At 52.4% G+C, this 15,845-nt stretch overlaps 1 protein-coding gene across 1 annotated transcript; it reads right to left on the reverse strand.

Moving 5' to 3' along the window:
* Positions 1-447: 447 nt before the first annotated feature.
* LOC112863340 (apolipoprotein L6) lies at positions 448-13,664 on the reverse strand. Its single transcript, XM_086712377.1, is given in 6 exon segments — positions 448-1,962; positions 1,964-2,014; positions 2,854-3,688; positions 5,472-5,598; positions 7,441-7,527; positions 13,530-13,664. Coding segments are annotated over 5 exon segments (1,179 nt in total). The 5' UTR covers positions 7,505-7,527; positions 13,530-13,664; the 3' UTR covers positions 448-1,860.
* Positions 13,665-15,845: the final 2,181 nt, after the last annotated feature.

The raw sequence follows: 15,845 nt of genomic DNA on the forward strand, positions 1-15,845 counted from the left end.
TCATACTGTCCTTCTTTTTACCCCCATTCAGGGACACAATTTCGAGAAAAAAAATCTCAACAACAACGCAACAAGTTTTTGGCACACAGATGTTCACTTTACCGCTATGTATACGTTTTAAAAATCGCCATTAGTCCAAATGTCCCTGAAAGAGGAGGGCAGCTACCGGACCCCTTGCTGCTTTCCTTCTTCCGGCTCTTTTCAGTAACCATACTGTTTTACCATAAACTCTTACCAGTAACCAGCCGGGGCAAAGGCACGGGACCCAGTCCTGACCAATCAGAGTGGTCCCTGCACCTTTGCTCCGCCCCTTTCCCCTTGGACGCCCCCAACTGGAAAGAAGGGGGCCACTGGGGGGTTTGGGGGTGCCGGGAGGGGTGGGCCCTCTTCCCTCAACCTGGTGGAAGCCTGGCTAACAAACGGGAGCCTGATGACGGGCGTTGAGGAGGGCACCTGTTGGGAGGAGCCCTGGGTGTTGTATGGAAACCAACGTGACAATAAATTTCATATTAAAAAAAAAAAAAGAAATGGGAACCTGATGACATCATTTTTACCCTCTGGATCCAGACACACCTGAAGTCCACTGTACCCCTAAGCTTTTTAAGTACGTGAGTCAATAAACTCCCCTTTTTTGGGTAGGCCAGTTTGCATTGGTTTTGGCCACTTGAAACAGAAAGTGATGACTAACGTGTCTAATTTAAAAGACTGCATATGGGGCGCCTGGGTGGCTTCGTCGGTTAAGCCTCCGGCTTCGGCTCAGGTCATGATCTCACGGTCCGTGAGTTCGAGCCCCGCGTGGGGCTCTGTGTTGACAGCTCAGAGCCTGGAGCATGCTTCTGATTCTGTGTCTCCCTCTCTCTCTGCCCCTCCCCCATTCATGCTCTGTCTCTCTCTGTCTCAGAAATAAATAAACGTTAAAAAAATTAAAAAAAAAATAAAAGACTACATATAATCAAGAGAATATTGTGCAACACACGAAAAAAGTCTATAAAAACCAAGTGAAATATAGAAGGGCAGGAAAATATCGTTAAGTGAAAACAGCAAAATGCAAAGTGCTAGATCTGTAGGCAAATGAAGGAATTGAGAATGAGAGCAAGACCACTCATTGGTTTGCAGAAAAAAAAAACTTCTGTAAAGGCAGCCTGGAGGAAGCCCCGCCCCCCGCCCGCACGCAGTCTAATGACCGCTACACTTTAACACCCAAAGCAAGTAACCACGGGAAGGAAATTCCACACCCGGCTGCCAACAGTGGTCACCCTTGGTTGATGCATTGTTTCCAACGCCTGGTTTTTACTTTCCTGAACTTTAAAAAAAGTTGTACCTCATGTCCATGCACTGCTTTCAAAATAGCAGCTAAAACATAAAAAAGGAGAAAAGAAGAAGAGACAGGTGAATGGGGAAGCCTGGAGAGGTCCTAAGTTGCGCAGAGCACTTGGGGAGAAAGGGAGGGCTCCTGATGGAATCTGGTCCGGCAGGTTCCGGTGACATCCCTGTGTGTGCAAACCCAGGGTTTTACTGCAGGGCAGGGGCAGGAAGAGAGCAGAGCAAGGCAGCCGGTGAGCGCAAGGTGAGCCCAAGGTGACCTTCACCTGAGGGACCTTCCTTGTCTCATGGTCCCCGCTTAGCAGAGAGCCTGTGTGCACATGAGCGAACGGGGTGCTGACAAAGCAGTGGGAATGAGGTGGCTCCCCAGGGAAGAGTGGGGGACAATGAAGAAGCCGGGTGGCAAAGGAGAGGCAGGACAGATGGCCCTGGCCACCCTCACCAGCCGACAGCGCCCTCGGGACCCAGGTGGACCTCCCGGTTGCTCAGTTTCCAGGCATCCCTTCTGCCAACCAGCCCGCCTCCGCCCTGCCCCTTTTAATTCTGCTCAGAGGCCCGGCGGCTCAGCCTGCCCTCGTCCTCTTGTGTCCCCTGGGGTCCTGCTTCCCCACGCCTGGCTGGGGGCTGGGGCAGAGACCCCCGTGGCTCCTCCCGAAGATGAGCTCCTGGGTCTTTCCTCTTGGAAGAGTTTCTGTAAAGAAAGGAAAACAGCAGTCACAGGAAAGCTAAAGAGGGCTCCGGCTCAGCCTGGCAGGCAGCTCCGGGGGCTTCTGCGGTCAGGCTTCCTGGCTGTGTATCCTGACTCTGTCACCACCCAGCTGAGAACTTGGCGAACCTCAGAAGCTCCCCGTCTTAGCCAGCTGGGGCTGTCCTAGCAGAACACCACAGGCCGGTGCCTTGGATAACAGGAATGTATTTTCTCCTTTTTCTGGAGGCTCCGGCCCATTGGGTTCCTGGTGAGATGTCCCTCCGGGCTTGCTGATGGCTCCCACAGCCTTTCCTCTGTGCGGGCGCAGGCAGAGAGAGAGAGCCCTCTTGTGTTCCTTCCTCCGCTTAGGACACAGTCGTATAGAATCACCCCTTCCTGAGACCTGAATCAGCCCCAATCACTTCCCAAAGGCCCTCTTTGGGACCTCTACCGAGTCGCATTGGGACTTGAATCACGAAAGTTCAGGGGACACATGCCAGTCCACAACACTCCGTGTGGCTCAGTGCCCTCTTCTGTTCAACCGGGAAGACCCTCTTAGAGCACTGAGAAAGAAATAGAAGGCATGACCAGGGCTGTCCAGGACAGGCGCCATTATCATCAAGATGCCCCCGACGTCATTTGGACCTTCGGGGCCACCGTCTGCCCCACGTCCTCAGGAACATCCAAGCAAACTACACACACACATACACACACACGCGCGCATGCGCGCGCGCCCCGGCTCCTTCAACACCTTTCCCATAAGCCTTGGTGCCCATAAGTCCCAGTTCAAACTTCCCGCCTCCCTCCCCCAGCTCCACCCAAGAGGGAGATGTCAGCCTCACCCTCCGCTTCAGGCTCTCATAGAGCTGGGTGAGTTCTGTCAGCGTCCTTTCCAGCTCCCAGGTCTGGGCCCTCAGCTCTTCCGCAGACTTCGCCCTTGCTCCTTCCTTCAGTCGCTTCCAGTCCTTCAGGAGGGCGGTCAAGTCCTGGCCGAGGGATAAGCCCGCCATTGCACTCCCCAGCAAGCGAATGTTTGTCGTCATCAGCAGCGTCGTGCCTTTAAAGGCCCTTTGCACCTGCCTGCTCCTTCGGGCCGAGACTCGGCCAGTGGTCAGGAGACGCTTAGCAGCAGTGGCCAGACGTGGGTGGGCTCTAGCTATCTGAAGGGCGCGGATGTCCTTCTTAATATCCTTGATGGCACTTCCATAATCATAAGCCATCTTTCCAACAGCCATGAGGTAAGACGCCTTCTGCCCCCCGGGCTCCCCGACCTCGTGGCCACGGGTGGGCACTAGGCTGCTGGCCTGAGCTCGGGCTTCTTGATTTCGAAAGTGTCCCAAAATGTTGATCAAGACGCTGGTGACCCCAGCTGCTGTCCCCAGACCTTTACCAGCAGCAGAGAACATCAGACTTCCTCCTGCTGTTGCTGGAGCAAGGACTAGAGCCAGGATGCTCATGGCTCCTGAGACCACCGCCATGGAGTTGGCCGCCATGTTGGTTTTGGTGAGTGTTCTGTGGGTTGTGTCGATGTGGTCTGCAAGGGCGTGGAGCTTTCTGATGCCTGCTTCTAGCTCCTCCTTCACGATGGGGAACTCTTCCAAAAATGTTATCTCTTCAGGTGACAGACCCTCCTCTCCTTGCTGCACACCTTCACATGGAAGAATGTCATCCTGGTCCCTGTGGATGAGTGAAATAAAGATTTGGCTTCAGTCTCCCAGGTGGCAAAGTCACACTCTTAGGCCCATTGCGGTTTCTGGATGCTCTCGCCACTCCTGACTCTGAGTCCTTCCTGCCTCTCCCTGACACCTCTGTTACCTCTGACCCAACTGTGGAGAGTCCTAGAACGCTGTTGGGAGCTGCTCCTTCTGTAAAGAGAAGAAACACGTAAGAGGGGCTTCTGGAGGGACAAATGTCCTGAGGGACATTTTCAGCCTTGTTCAGAGACACGGTCACCCAGGAAAGGGCAGTGGGGGAATGGTAAGATCTGAGTCAAGATGAGCAACATGGGACTAACGGAGGGACCGGGGTGGGAAACGCAGGAGAAAGAGAAGACCAGGTTGAGGGTCCCGTATACGCAGAGGCGAGTCAGAGGAAGGAGGCGCCATATTGTACAACGCAGCCTACACGTCCGTGACCTTGAGTTTGGCTGCTGTGGTGACCTTTGCTTCCACCAGGAGTTGGACACCAAGAGGACTGAGGTGAGTTATCACCAACGTTCTGGAGGTTCTCCTCGGCACGTGGCCAGCTTCACTTGGCCACTCAAACAGACGGGATTGGTCCTTCGTGGAAGACGTCAGGGACAAAGGGACCCAGGCTTCTCCTCCCCAGTATCTCACGGTACAAAGTATCACCCCAGCGGAGTCTGACCTTACGGGAGAGCGGTATCGGGCAAGAGCAAATGGACTCCAAGAGCCATCGCTCCACCAGGGAGGGCGTAGGAGGCCTGGTGACGACACAGGTTCCCTGGCCCAGAGGAGGCAATCAGACCTGGAAGGGACCCCAGCCAAGACCCAAGCTGCCTCCTTTACTTTTCAGCAGAGGCAACAGAAGCCCAGAGAGGGAAGGGGGACTTGCCCTGAGGAGCGCATGAGGAGCGGTTGTTTCTTTCTCCTCTGTCAGCTGACGTCAGGAACTCCTCACTGAAGTATATATGCTTATACTGTTGAATCTCTCTCTCTTCACACACACACACACACACACACACACACACACACACCAATTTCTTAATGGGAAAGGTTAAAAACGAAATAGACTCCCAAGGAAACCCCTTAGCGCTAATAAACTAGAAAATTTAGGCCCAGTGATCAGTTAACCAGCAGCCACAAATCAGGTCACGGAGCAGAAGGTTGTGGGGCGGAGGGTGCTGGCCGTGGAAAAGGGGAGGGATGCAGGCAAGGAGGCGGGCACTGCCGAGGAACCTTAAGCTTTACGGATCCCACAACGCAGCCCTGCCTGCTCACTGTGTTTCCTCAAGTGAATAGAGACAAAGAGGAGAAGGGCGAGCAGGGCCAGAGTTGACACCCCCACTCTGTGCTCACTACAAAGTCACGAGCCGGCGGTGCCCACTGACGGGTGTAGACTTGCAGTCCCACTGGAGGAGGCACCACACAGCGTAGATGCCCTAACTCACTCAGCGGACATATGCTGATTTTCTACCTTGGGCCGCAAGCTGCTGGGGGCTTCTGCCGATGAACGGATAATTGGGCCCGAGTTCATCAATGCAGGGCCACGAAGGGGCTTTTTTGGTGATGTGTGAGCCTTCACGAGCCTGCCCTCTGCGAGGGGGGCAGTTGCTGCCCTTTGAGGCCTATCGCCCGGGGTCATGCACCTGACGGGATCTCGCTTCTTCTGTCCAAAATATTTAGCATAGTCCCTTTTTTCTCCTCGTCACGTATCAAGAGGATGCCCAGGACGTTTCGGCAGAAGCGGCCTTCCCCGGGGACAAAGCTCTCCCAGTTACCTCTGCAAACCGATGCCAGCCTCGAAGCCTTTCCCCGCCTGGTCATCCACCAGCTCCTGGGCCACCAAAGCCGTGCTCGTTCTGCCCATGGGAGAATGAGAGGTGTCCTCACCAGTCAGACAGCCTTCTGGTTGGGCACATGGAAAGCAAGGTTACTGCCGGTGCCCTGATCCTTGTGAAGTTCAAGGTTTGTGGAGGGATTTTAGACTACATAAAATCGAAATAATGAAAAACTCACAACGTACTAAATACTTGCAAACTATTGTTTGTACATTTTATATCGAGGGGCAGCTTATATACAGGAAGTAGACAAAGTAAAGTCCTCAGCTCAGTAAACGTTCACTTATATACGCTCCCGAGGAATCACCACCCAGATCAAGATACAGGACAGTGGTTTCTGACTTCTATAACCATGGGTCAGTTTGCCTACTCTTGAATTTCACATGAATGGACTAACTTCTTTAGCTTCCTTCACTCAATATGATGTGTATGAAATGCGCTCATGTGGTGGGTATCACTGATTTTAAAAATGATGGCTGTGGGGCACCTGGGTGGCTCAGTCGGCTAAGCATCTGACTTCGACTCAGGTCATGATTTCACGGTTTGTGAGTTCAAGCCCTGCATCCGGCAGTGTGCTGACAACTCAGAGCCTGGAGCCTGCTTCAGATTCTGTGCCTCCCTCTCTCTCTCCCCTTCCTCTACTCGCATCCTCTCTCTCTCTCTCTCTCTCTCTCTCAAAAATAAACATAAAAAATTTTTTTAAATGATTGCTATGGAGTATTTCATTGTATAAATACACTGCAATTTATTGATCTATTCTTCCACTGATTGGTATGTTTGGATTGTTTCCAGCCATTGGCTGTTGTGACCGAATTGATTATAACGATGAAAAGATCATTTCACAAGAGAACAATTTATAAGGCCCTTTTTACAAGTTAGATTCCAACGGACATATTGATATTATATTAGTATTATGAGAACTGTAAAAGGTCCTGCCTGAGCATACAGCTGGGATCTAAAATCTACCCCAGAATCGACTTGCCAAGGTGTGAGCCCTTGGGGGCCAGGGATGGGGGGAGGTGCTGTGTCTATCGGGAGAAAGGAGCACTTTGATTGCTTGCTTGCTTGATTGCATGAAGTTTCTCTCCATTTGTGGAGCCAGGCGTCCTCAGAGCTATATCTACACTTGTTAAGTGGGTGAGCTTTTTCTCATAAGCCCCAGGACACTGTATGAGCCAGTAGTGGTCCTCATCTCACTTATATGTTAAAAATGATCACTCAGGCTGCAAAATAGACTCTAGACTTGCAAAAGAGGAAGCGAGGCCAGTTAGAAGCTGTTGCAATAGTCAGAGTGAGAGGGGACAGCTGCAGGGGACCAGGTTGATAGAAGTGATGGCAAGGATTATATTTGTAAGAAGCCACAGGATTCATCAGGGGATGTGGGATGTGGGAGAACAGAGTCCCGGATGACTTCAGGGTGAGTCAGGTCTGGGGCCCGAAGGACTGTTGCAGTGAACGTTTCAGACTCACTTTGGGGGTGGGTTAAGTCTGAGGTGCCCGTGAGACATCCAAGCGATGCTTGAGTAGGCAGTGGATGTATGATTCCTGTTCCGGCTGGGGGATGAAATGTGGGAACCATCTGTGTAGAAAGCGCTCGAAGCCATGAAATGGCATAAGAGCCTTAGGGAGAGAGTACCAGCAGAGGCCAGGGATGGTCCCAGGCCGAACCCCAGAGTACCCCATCAGTTAGACCCGGGAAGAAGACAAGAAAGCAGCAAGAAAAGGAGAAGCAGCAGCGGGCGAAACACAAGGAGGACAAGGACTTTGGTATTTTGGGAGCCACGTCTTTGTGTATCCTTGTGCTTTTCAATGTTCTGGATCACTCCGTTTTTCGTCTTTCTCTTACAAAGACATCACTGGATTCTGTTCTCCCCTCTAAGGAAAATGGCTGGGATGGAGAAAAGCTTACCTTGGCAGATGTGAGGGGCCTCCACTGTGGTGAAGGTCCAAGCGGTGTCTCTGCTCTTCTCCATACTCAGAAGGGCAGGGCGTCCGGCTGGGAAGAGACATGGTTTTAACCTTCCAGAAGAGGAAACTCACCTATAGTTAGTATAGAGACAGTAGGGCAGAGTGGGTGGGAAGTCCCCCTCTGTCACTTACCAGTTCTGTGATTTCAAGAAAATTAACTCACTGCTCTGTTTCCTTTTCGTTATCTGTGAAATAGCTAGGACAATGCCAACCCCAATAAACAGTGAGGAGCAGTAATTTTTCGTGATTAAAATGATGTAATCACAAACAGGATAAAAACCCTCTCTCAAGATGAGAACACCCTTATATTGGCTTAGAAAGCAAAGCCCAGCTATATACACTGTTTACAAGAGATCTGTCTGAAACATAGCGAGCCAGAAAATGTTAAAATGGACAGTCAGAGCAGGCCCAGGAGGTGGCTGTATCTATAAAGGGGCGGGGGGGGGGGCACAAGGGATCCATGTCACAGAAGTGTTCTGTATCTCACTTGTGGTGTTGACCACACAAATCCACACATGTGAAAAAAATTGCATAGAACTAAATACGCACACAAACGAGTGGGGGTAAAGCTGGGGGGCTCTGATTAAGTTCGGCGGTTCATGTCAACCACCATATCAACCATCGCTGATTGCCCACGGGAATGCCAAGACGCTTTGAAAGACCTCTGGGAAATTCTCACAAAACTCAACATACTCTGATCATACGATCCAGCAATCACGCTCCTGGATATTTCCCCAGAGGAGTTGAAGACTTAGGTCCACACAAAGACATGCACACGGATATTTATAGCAACTTCATTCATAATTGCCAAAGCTTGGAGACCACCAAGATGCCCTTCGGTAGTGAATAAACGAAGTGTGGTCCCGTCAGATAAAGGCATATTATTCAGCACTAAAAGAAATGAGCTACCGAGCCATGAAAAGACATAGGGGAGCCTTAAATGCATGTTACTAAGCAGAAGGAGCCAGTCTGAAAAGGCTACATTCTGTGTGATTCCCACCATATGACTTGACGTTCTGGAAAAAGGCGTAACTCTGGAGGCTGTAAAAAGATCACTGGTTGCCAGGGGCTGGGGAGAGGGAGAAATGAATGGGTGCAGCACAGAGGATTTTTAGGTCAGGGAGACTATTCTGTCAGATACTATAGCGGTAGACACGTGTCATTATCCATTTGCCCAAACCCGTAAAATGTACGCCAAGAGTGAACCCCGATGCCAACTGTGGACTCTGGGTGATAACGATGTGTCAGCGTAGGCTCACCATCTGCAAGGAGTGGACCACTCTGGTCTGGGATGTTAATAGTGGGGGAGGCTCTGCGTGTGCGGGGAGCCAGGGGGCATACGGGGAATCTCTTTAGGCTCCCCTCCATTTTGCTGTGAATTTAAAACTGCTCTAGGGGCGCCTGGGTGGCGCAGTCGGTTAAGCGTCCGACTTCAGCCAGGTCACGATCTCGCGGTCCGTGAGTTCGAGCCCCGAGTCGGGCTCTGGGCTGATGGCTCGGAGCCTGGAGCCTGTTTCCGATTCTGTGTCTCCCTCTCTCTCTGCCCCTCCCCCGTTCATGCTCTGTCTCTCTCTGTCCCAAAAATAAATAAACGTTGGAAAAACAACTTACCTAATCCTCCCATTAAAAAAAAAAAAAAAAAAAAAAAAACTGCTCTAAAAAAAAAAAAAAAAGTCTATTAAAAAAAAAGAAAAGAGCCGGGCATAGCATGCAGATACAAATAGGAAGCATCGGAATATTATTTGTAACATAAAAAAATTAAAGGAAAGAAAGAAAAGGAAAAAGGAAAATCGAAAACCACCCCGAATGGATCAGCTGAGTAAACTAGGGTTTATCTACCGATGAAACGGTATGTAGTCATTAAACCAAATGAGGCAAATCCATGTGAACAGAGGGAAGGATCTCCAGCATACACTGGTAAATACAAAGGCAGGGTGTGGAACACTGTATACTACACTTGAACTTGTGTAGGAGAAAGACACGTGTGTTTGTAGAGACAAGAAGCCAGTAACATTGATTGGATTGGAGGTCAGGGATGAGAGGGGGAAGCTTGCTTTTTTTTTTGTTTTGAATGCTTATTTATGTTAGAGAGAGAGAGAGGGAGAGAGCCCACGATCAAGGGAGGGGCAGAGAGAGAAGGAGACAGAGAATCAGAAGCAGGCTCCGCGCTGTCAGCACAGACTCGAACCCAGGAACCGTGAGATCACGACCTGAGCTGAAGTCAGACGCTCAACCCACTGAGCCACCCAGGCGCCCCGGGAAGCTCGCTTTTCACGCTATGCCCTTTTATACTTTCCATAGCGATCATTTTTGCCATACACCTGCCTGTGATAACCTTAATTTGTTTTTCAAGACTGTCCCCTGTAGCAGGTTGAAGAGCTGTGCCCCTCAAATTCATGTCTATCCGGAACCTCCGATATGACCTTATTTGACAGCTGTGTCTCTGCAGATGTAATCAGTTAAAGGATCTGGAGACGAATTCATCCTAGATGGGGGCGGGGTGGGGGGGGGAGCTAAATCCAATGACTGTCATCCTTCCGAGAAGAGGAGAGGACACAGAAGAGGTGGCGTGGTGACAGAAGCAGAGATGCGAGTCAAGCTGTCGCCAGGCAAGGATTGCCTGAGTCACCAGAGGCTGCAGGAGGTGAGCCAGGGGTTGATTCTTCCCCGGGAGCCTACAGGGGGGAGCTTGGCCTTGCTGACGCCTTGATTTCAGAGTCCAGCCTCCAGGGTTACAAGAGAATACACTTCCGTTGTTTCAGGCCACCCAGTCTGTGGCAGCCTTAGGAAAGGGACACGTCCTTTCATTTCTCCTGCTATATTTGGTACTTGGCCCCAGAGCTATGTCAGAAATGATATCTTCAAGATACGCCTTCTCTCTCATGGTCATCTTTCTCTCCCTTCTTTTTTCTTTTTCTTTTTTTTAAAGTTTATTTATTTCTTTTGAGAGAGAGAGCACGAGCAGGGGAAGGGCAGAGACAGAGGGAGAGAGGAAGAATCCCAAGCAGGTTCTGCGCTGTCAGCACGGAGCCTGATGCGGGGTTCGAACTCCCAAACCTCAAGATCATGACCCGAGGTGAAACCAAGAGTTAGAGGCTTAACCGGCTGAGCCGCCCCTCTCTTCCCTCCTCTCTGCTTCTGAAAGAACTCAGAAACAAAAGTCCTCCCATACATAGTTTGAAGGCACAAACATTCTTGTAATCCTTTTCCCCCTAATTATTTAAATAAGTACAGATTTACTGTAGAAAATTTAGGGATAAAGAATAAAATTCTTCTGTATTCTCAGCACACAGAAATGACCACTGTGGACATTTTATTTTATTTAAAAAAAATTTTTTTTTAATGTTTATTCATCTTTGAGAGAGAGAGAGACAGACAGAGCATGAGCAGGGGAGGAGCAGAGAGAGAGGGAGACACAGAATCTGAAGCAGGCTCCAAGCCCTGAGCTGTCAGCTCAGAGCCCGATGCGGGGCTCGAACCCACAAACTGTGAGATCATGACCTGAGCCAAAGTCAGACGCTTAACTGACTGAGCCACCCAGGCGCCCCTGGACATTTTATTTTATAAGTAAAACAAGGGGCACCTGGGTGGTTCAGTCTGTTGAGTGTCCAACTCTTGATTTTGGCTCAGGTCATGATCCCAGGGTTGTGGGATCGAGCCCCGAGTTGGGCTCTATGCTGAGCACCGACCCTGCTTAAGATTCTCTCTCTCTCTCAGGCCCTCTGCTCCTCTTCCCTGCTCACTCTCTCTCTCTCTCTCTCTCTCTCTCAAATAAAAAAGAAAATAAGCAAACCAAAATTTAGACTCATGACGTTCATACAGTTTTGTGTGAATTTTTGTCACTTGACATTGCATTACGGTGGCTCCCTGTATTAGTAAATAATTTCCAACAAGCTGTTTAAATCTGTGTGACATTCCATCAGACGGATGTGTCATTGTGCATCTGATAAGTCCCCTACTGTTGAATCTGTGGGTTGTCTTCAGTTTGAGCTTTGGTTTTGTTTTCATAAATAATTTTTTGCTTTATGAATAATTTTTGATCCTTACCTAAATGTTGGCCCACCCATTTGGTTATTTCTTTGGGATAGTCCTGGAGGTAGAGTTAATGCATCAAAGATAAAGAGTTTCTCCTTGGGGTGCCTGGGTGGCTCAGTCCCTGAAGTGTCCAACTCTTGGATTTGACTCAGGTCATGGTCTCAGGGCTCCCGGCTTCAAGCTTCGAGTCAGGCATCTCCCTGACAGCTTGGGGCCTGCTTGGGATCCTCTCCCCCTCTCTCTCTCTTCCCCTCCCCGGCTTATGCTGTCTCTCTCAAGATAAAGAAATAAACTTTAAAAAAATAATTTTAAAAATAAATAAAACACATGTTTTCTCCTCTCTGACTTACAAAGCTAGATTCTGGAAGTTTGTCTCCAGGGCACCATGGCCTAGAACATGAAGCACATTTTCGTGCTTATTTGTGCCAGACCTGCATTTCCCTACTTGATACACCTCTCAGTGATTCTGTGACATGGAGGCTAATATTATCCCGATTTTCCACATGAGGAAACTGAGGCACAGAGAGACCAATGCCATACATTTGGTAAATAGGAGAGGGCAGTGTGATCCCAGCTGGGCCTGCAGTACGAGCCTGGAGCCGTGGATCTCAGTCAAGGGTGAGTTTTCTCCCCAGGGGTTGTTGGCAATGTCTGGAGACATTGTTTTTTTGTTGTTGTTGTTGTTTTTTTTTTAATTTTTTTTTTCAACATTTATTTATTTTTTGGGACAGAGAGAGACAGAGCATGAACGGGGGAGGGGCAGAGAGAGGGAGACACAGAATCGGAAACAGGCTCCAGGCTCTGAGCCATCAGCCCAGAGCCCAACGCGGGGCTCGAACTCCCGGACCGCGAGATCGTGACCTGGCTGAAGTCGGACGCTTAACCGACTGCGCCACCCAGGCGCCCCGTGGAGACATTGTTTTAACTGTCGCAACTCTGGGGGAGGCTGGCTGGAGGCCAGCGAGGTCGCTAAACAGCCTGCAATGCACAGGCCAGGCCCACAGTTAGGAATGACATAGTCCGAGATGTCAGTGGGGCTGAGGTTGAGAAACTCCCGTCTGGGGCCCCACCCTCTGCCAGCGCCCTGTCGCCATTTTCCGTGAGTCCTATGGGATGAAGGGTGAAGGCGACACAGGGAGCTCTTTGGTCCCCTCAGATCCCACCCCCTGCCCCTACGGACATCCCCTCGATGGGTGTGAGAGGGTGGTCACATTGAGAGAGGAACGGATTGCTAAGAACGTTCCAGAACTTATTTCCATTTGCGAGCTTGTATCGCCGATGGTCTTTCTTCGCCTGCCTGGGGAGCCTTTAGCTCCATCCTGTTCTCCAGCGGCCCCTTCCCTGCAAACCAACTCCCCCCGACACCCAGGCTAAGGAAAAGGCAGCTCACTCTGAACACACAGCTTTGAGATACTCCCCTTAATCTTCCTCACCATCTCCCCTCCCCCCTTCCCCGAGCCTCCCCCCCCCCCCCCCCCCCCGCAATAAACCTACAATCCAGGGAACGAACGCTGCAGGTTCTCTTTGCAGATTGGAGACACATCCCTCAGCGTCTTTTTTTTCTCCAAGGATGACATCCTCTCGAGGGAAACGCCTGTCACCGGTGAGGCCCCCTAGGCTCTGGGGGCCGGGACCTCTTGTCTAGGGCCGTGGGGTCCCCAGCCAGCGGAGGGGAGATGCAACTTGGTCAGTCCCGTCACCCTCTTAATCCCGTTGTCGTTGAAACCTTCAAACAGCCCAGAAGGAGAGATTCCTACCCTGATTTACCATGAAAGACACTGAACTTCAGATCTTTCCGGTGGTCAGGTATCTGGCGGGATGGGGATTTGGATCCTGGTGGCCCTGGCTCTTTAGGAGCTCTTTTTCCTAAACCAAGTGCCTGCAGCCCATCGCTGGGGCACATTGCCCTTCAGGGCGGTGAGCGGTGCTGCTGTCTCACCGTGGGCTGGGGTGCCCAGGGAGAGGAGTTCCCCCCCTCCCCCGCTCCGTCCTCACCTCTGCGGGGCCTCTGGTCCGGCCGGGGGGCTACAGGAGGACGGCACGAAGTGCAGGGTCTCCGGCGGGTTCTGCTGACCAAAGGGAAGCCCGAGCCTCTGCTGGCCAACTCTGAGCGATCGGAAAAACTGGGTCCGGGTTCTACAGGCACAGAAATGCCAACGACTGAGGCAATTCTCCTGGGACGACCAGGGCTTGCTGAGAAGCAGCTTGCACTTTCCCCTTCCTTGTTGCTGTCTTCTCTATGTGCAATGAAGCCGAGCCAGGCGGTAGAATCGAGGGCAGAGGCCTGAGCGCCACCCCCCCACCCCGCCCCCTCTGTCCTAGCTGTGAAGCGGGCACAACGGGCGTGGCTATGAACACCAGGACCCCGGTCCAGCCGACCACGGGGAGCGGGTTCCTCCTCTGTCCTGGGCCTCGATCCCCCAGCTGTGAAATGGGTATTAAAATAGTTCTTGTGGCACAGAGCTGTCGTGAGGAGCAAGTCACGCGGCGCCCAGCGTGGACGGAGCACGCAGCAAATGCGTCAACGGTGGCTGCCTCGGGTGCTGTCACATCCCTTTGCCACACTCCTAGGTGGGTGACACCCAAGGTCTGAGGCCTCGTCCCTGCAACCGTGAGATGCAGAGTTCTCTGAAGACTGAGGCGTGTTTTCCGAACTCGTGTGGTGGAGGAACCCGACCCGGTGCAAGGTGATGGTTCTTACGTGTCCCACCTCGTTGGCGGATTCGTCGTTTTCCCGCAGAAATATTAGCAGCGTGTTGCTAGACGGGGCAGCCAGGGTCTTGAAAAACTTACAAAACTCCAGAAAAAGTGGGAGACTCTGCAACACAGCTGGCCCCGGTGGTTTGGAGATACGGGATTGTGGCCGTGACTCTCCCACTTTGCAGATGAGGAAACTGAGCCCTTAGAAGGGTCACACAGCTAGGAAACAGCAGACCGGCTCTAGACCCCGTGTCTGTGGCCATGGCCTGTATGGCAGTCACGGGCTGAGCTCTGTGTCTCCATGTGTGGGCAGGCTGGCATCGGGGGCCGCGTGGTTCATTCGTGGCGATGTGGCCGGAAGCCCCAGGTCCTCTCGCAGGACCCAGGTCCTCTCGCAGCCTTCCAGAGGCCACACCGGGGGCTGTTGCTGGCAGGCTCTGGGTTGCTGGCACCCTGCCCGTGTCCCCTGGGGCCCTCTGAGCAGGGTGGGACGAGGGGGCACTCTGAACAGACGCTGTCCCTGAGGTAGGGCTGGCCAACCGGGACAGCGGCCACCTGGCCTCCCTGCTGCTTTCTCTGGCAACAGACTCAGATGCCCAGGCCTCTCCTCGGTCCTGGGAGCCTCAGGGGCCAGGCCGGCCACCGCACTAGGGTGCTGTTTACCACAGCAGCCCTGGTGAAGCAAGAGTCCCAGGAGACACTGGTGGGGGGCGGGCAAGAAAGCCTGTCACGCGCGGGAGACGCTGCTTAAGAAAGTTTGTGCCTCCTCCCTGAGAAGGCACGGGGCTGGGGGTGCCTGTGTGTCCCTCGGGGGTCTGACTGGCCTGCACAGAGGCCGCCTGTGTCCCACCGTCCCACTGGGCGGCGGCCGTGGAAGACCACCTCGAGGATCTCTGCTGGCTGGGACGGGGCACCTGGGCTCTGAGGTGTTCTGGTTCCAGCCGCACCTGCATCGCGCCCACACGGCCGGGGAATAGACTCCTACGTCTCTGTGAGGTCCCCACGCCCTGGGCCAGGGTCCCGTGCTGCGTTGTAGGCCTTGCTCAGGCCCCGGGGGGAGCTGCAGAGGGGGTGGGGGCAGGACTGGATGGGGACCCCTGGGGGCAGCGGGGGCCGGTGGCCTCGACCCCAAAACACCACAGGCTCTTCTCTGGCTCCTGCTCCTGCCCCAGTCCTCTCTGCCCCCTCTGGCTGCCTCCTGCCCCCAGGGGGCAGGGAGTTTTCCAGCTGCTTCTGCTTCTGCCAGAGTCCGGCCATCCTGGGAAGCTAACCCCTGACTCTTTGCTCTCTCTGCCTGTTTCCCTCCCAATCCTGGGAGGCTTCTCCCTCCTCCATTCTCTGTAGTAGGCACTCCCCCAAGGTCACGTCTGCTTCTCTCTGCCCTGAGGACTTCTTGTCCTTTTCTCTTATTCCCTGAGAGATCGAGAGTGAAGGGGGCCGGGGAGGGGGACGTCACACAGATAAAGGGGGCATTGGGAAATATTTCAAAAATATCCCCTTTGCTCTCGTCAAAGGCTTGGAGAATTTCTGTGTTACTAGACAAACCAGCAGGGTCTCCCTTTTGTAACCTAATTGAAGGCCGTAGGAGTGCCGGCCAGTCTGTCAGCCTGA

Source organism: Puma concolor, chromosome B4, assembly GCF_028749965.1.
Source record: "Puma concolor isolate L17-30 chromosome B4, mPumCon1.1.hap2, whole genome shotgun sequence".
In the NCBI taxonomy this organism is placed as follows: Eukaryota; Metazoa; Chordata; class Mammalia; order Carnivora; family Felidae; genus Puma; species Puma concolor.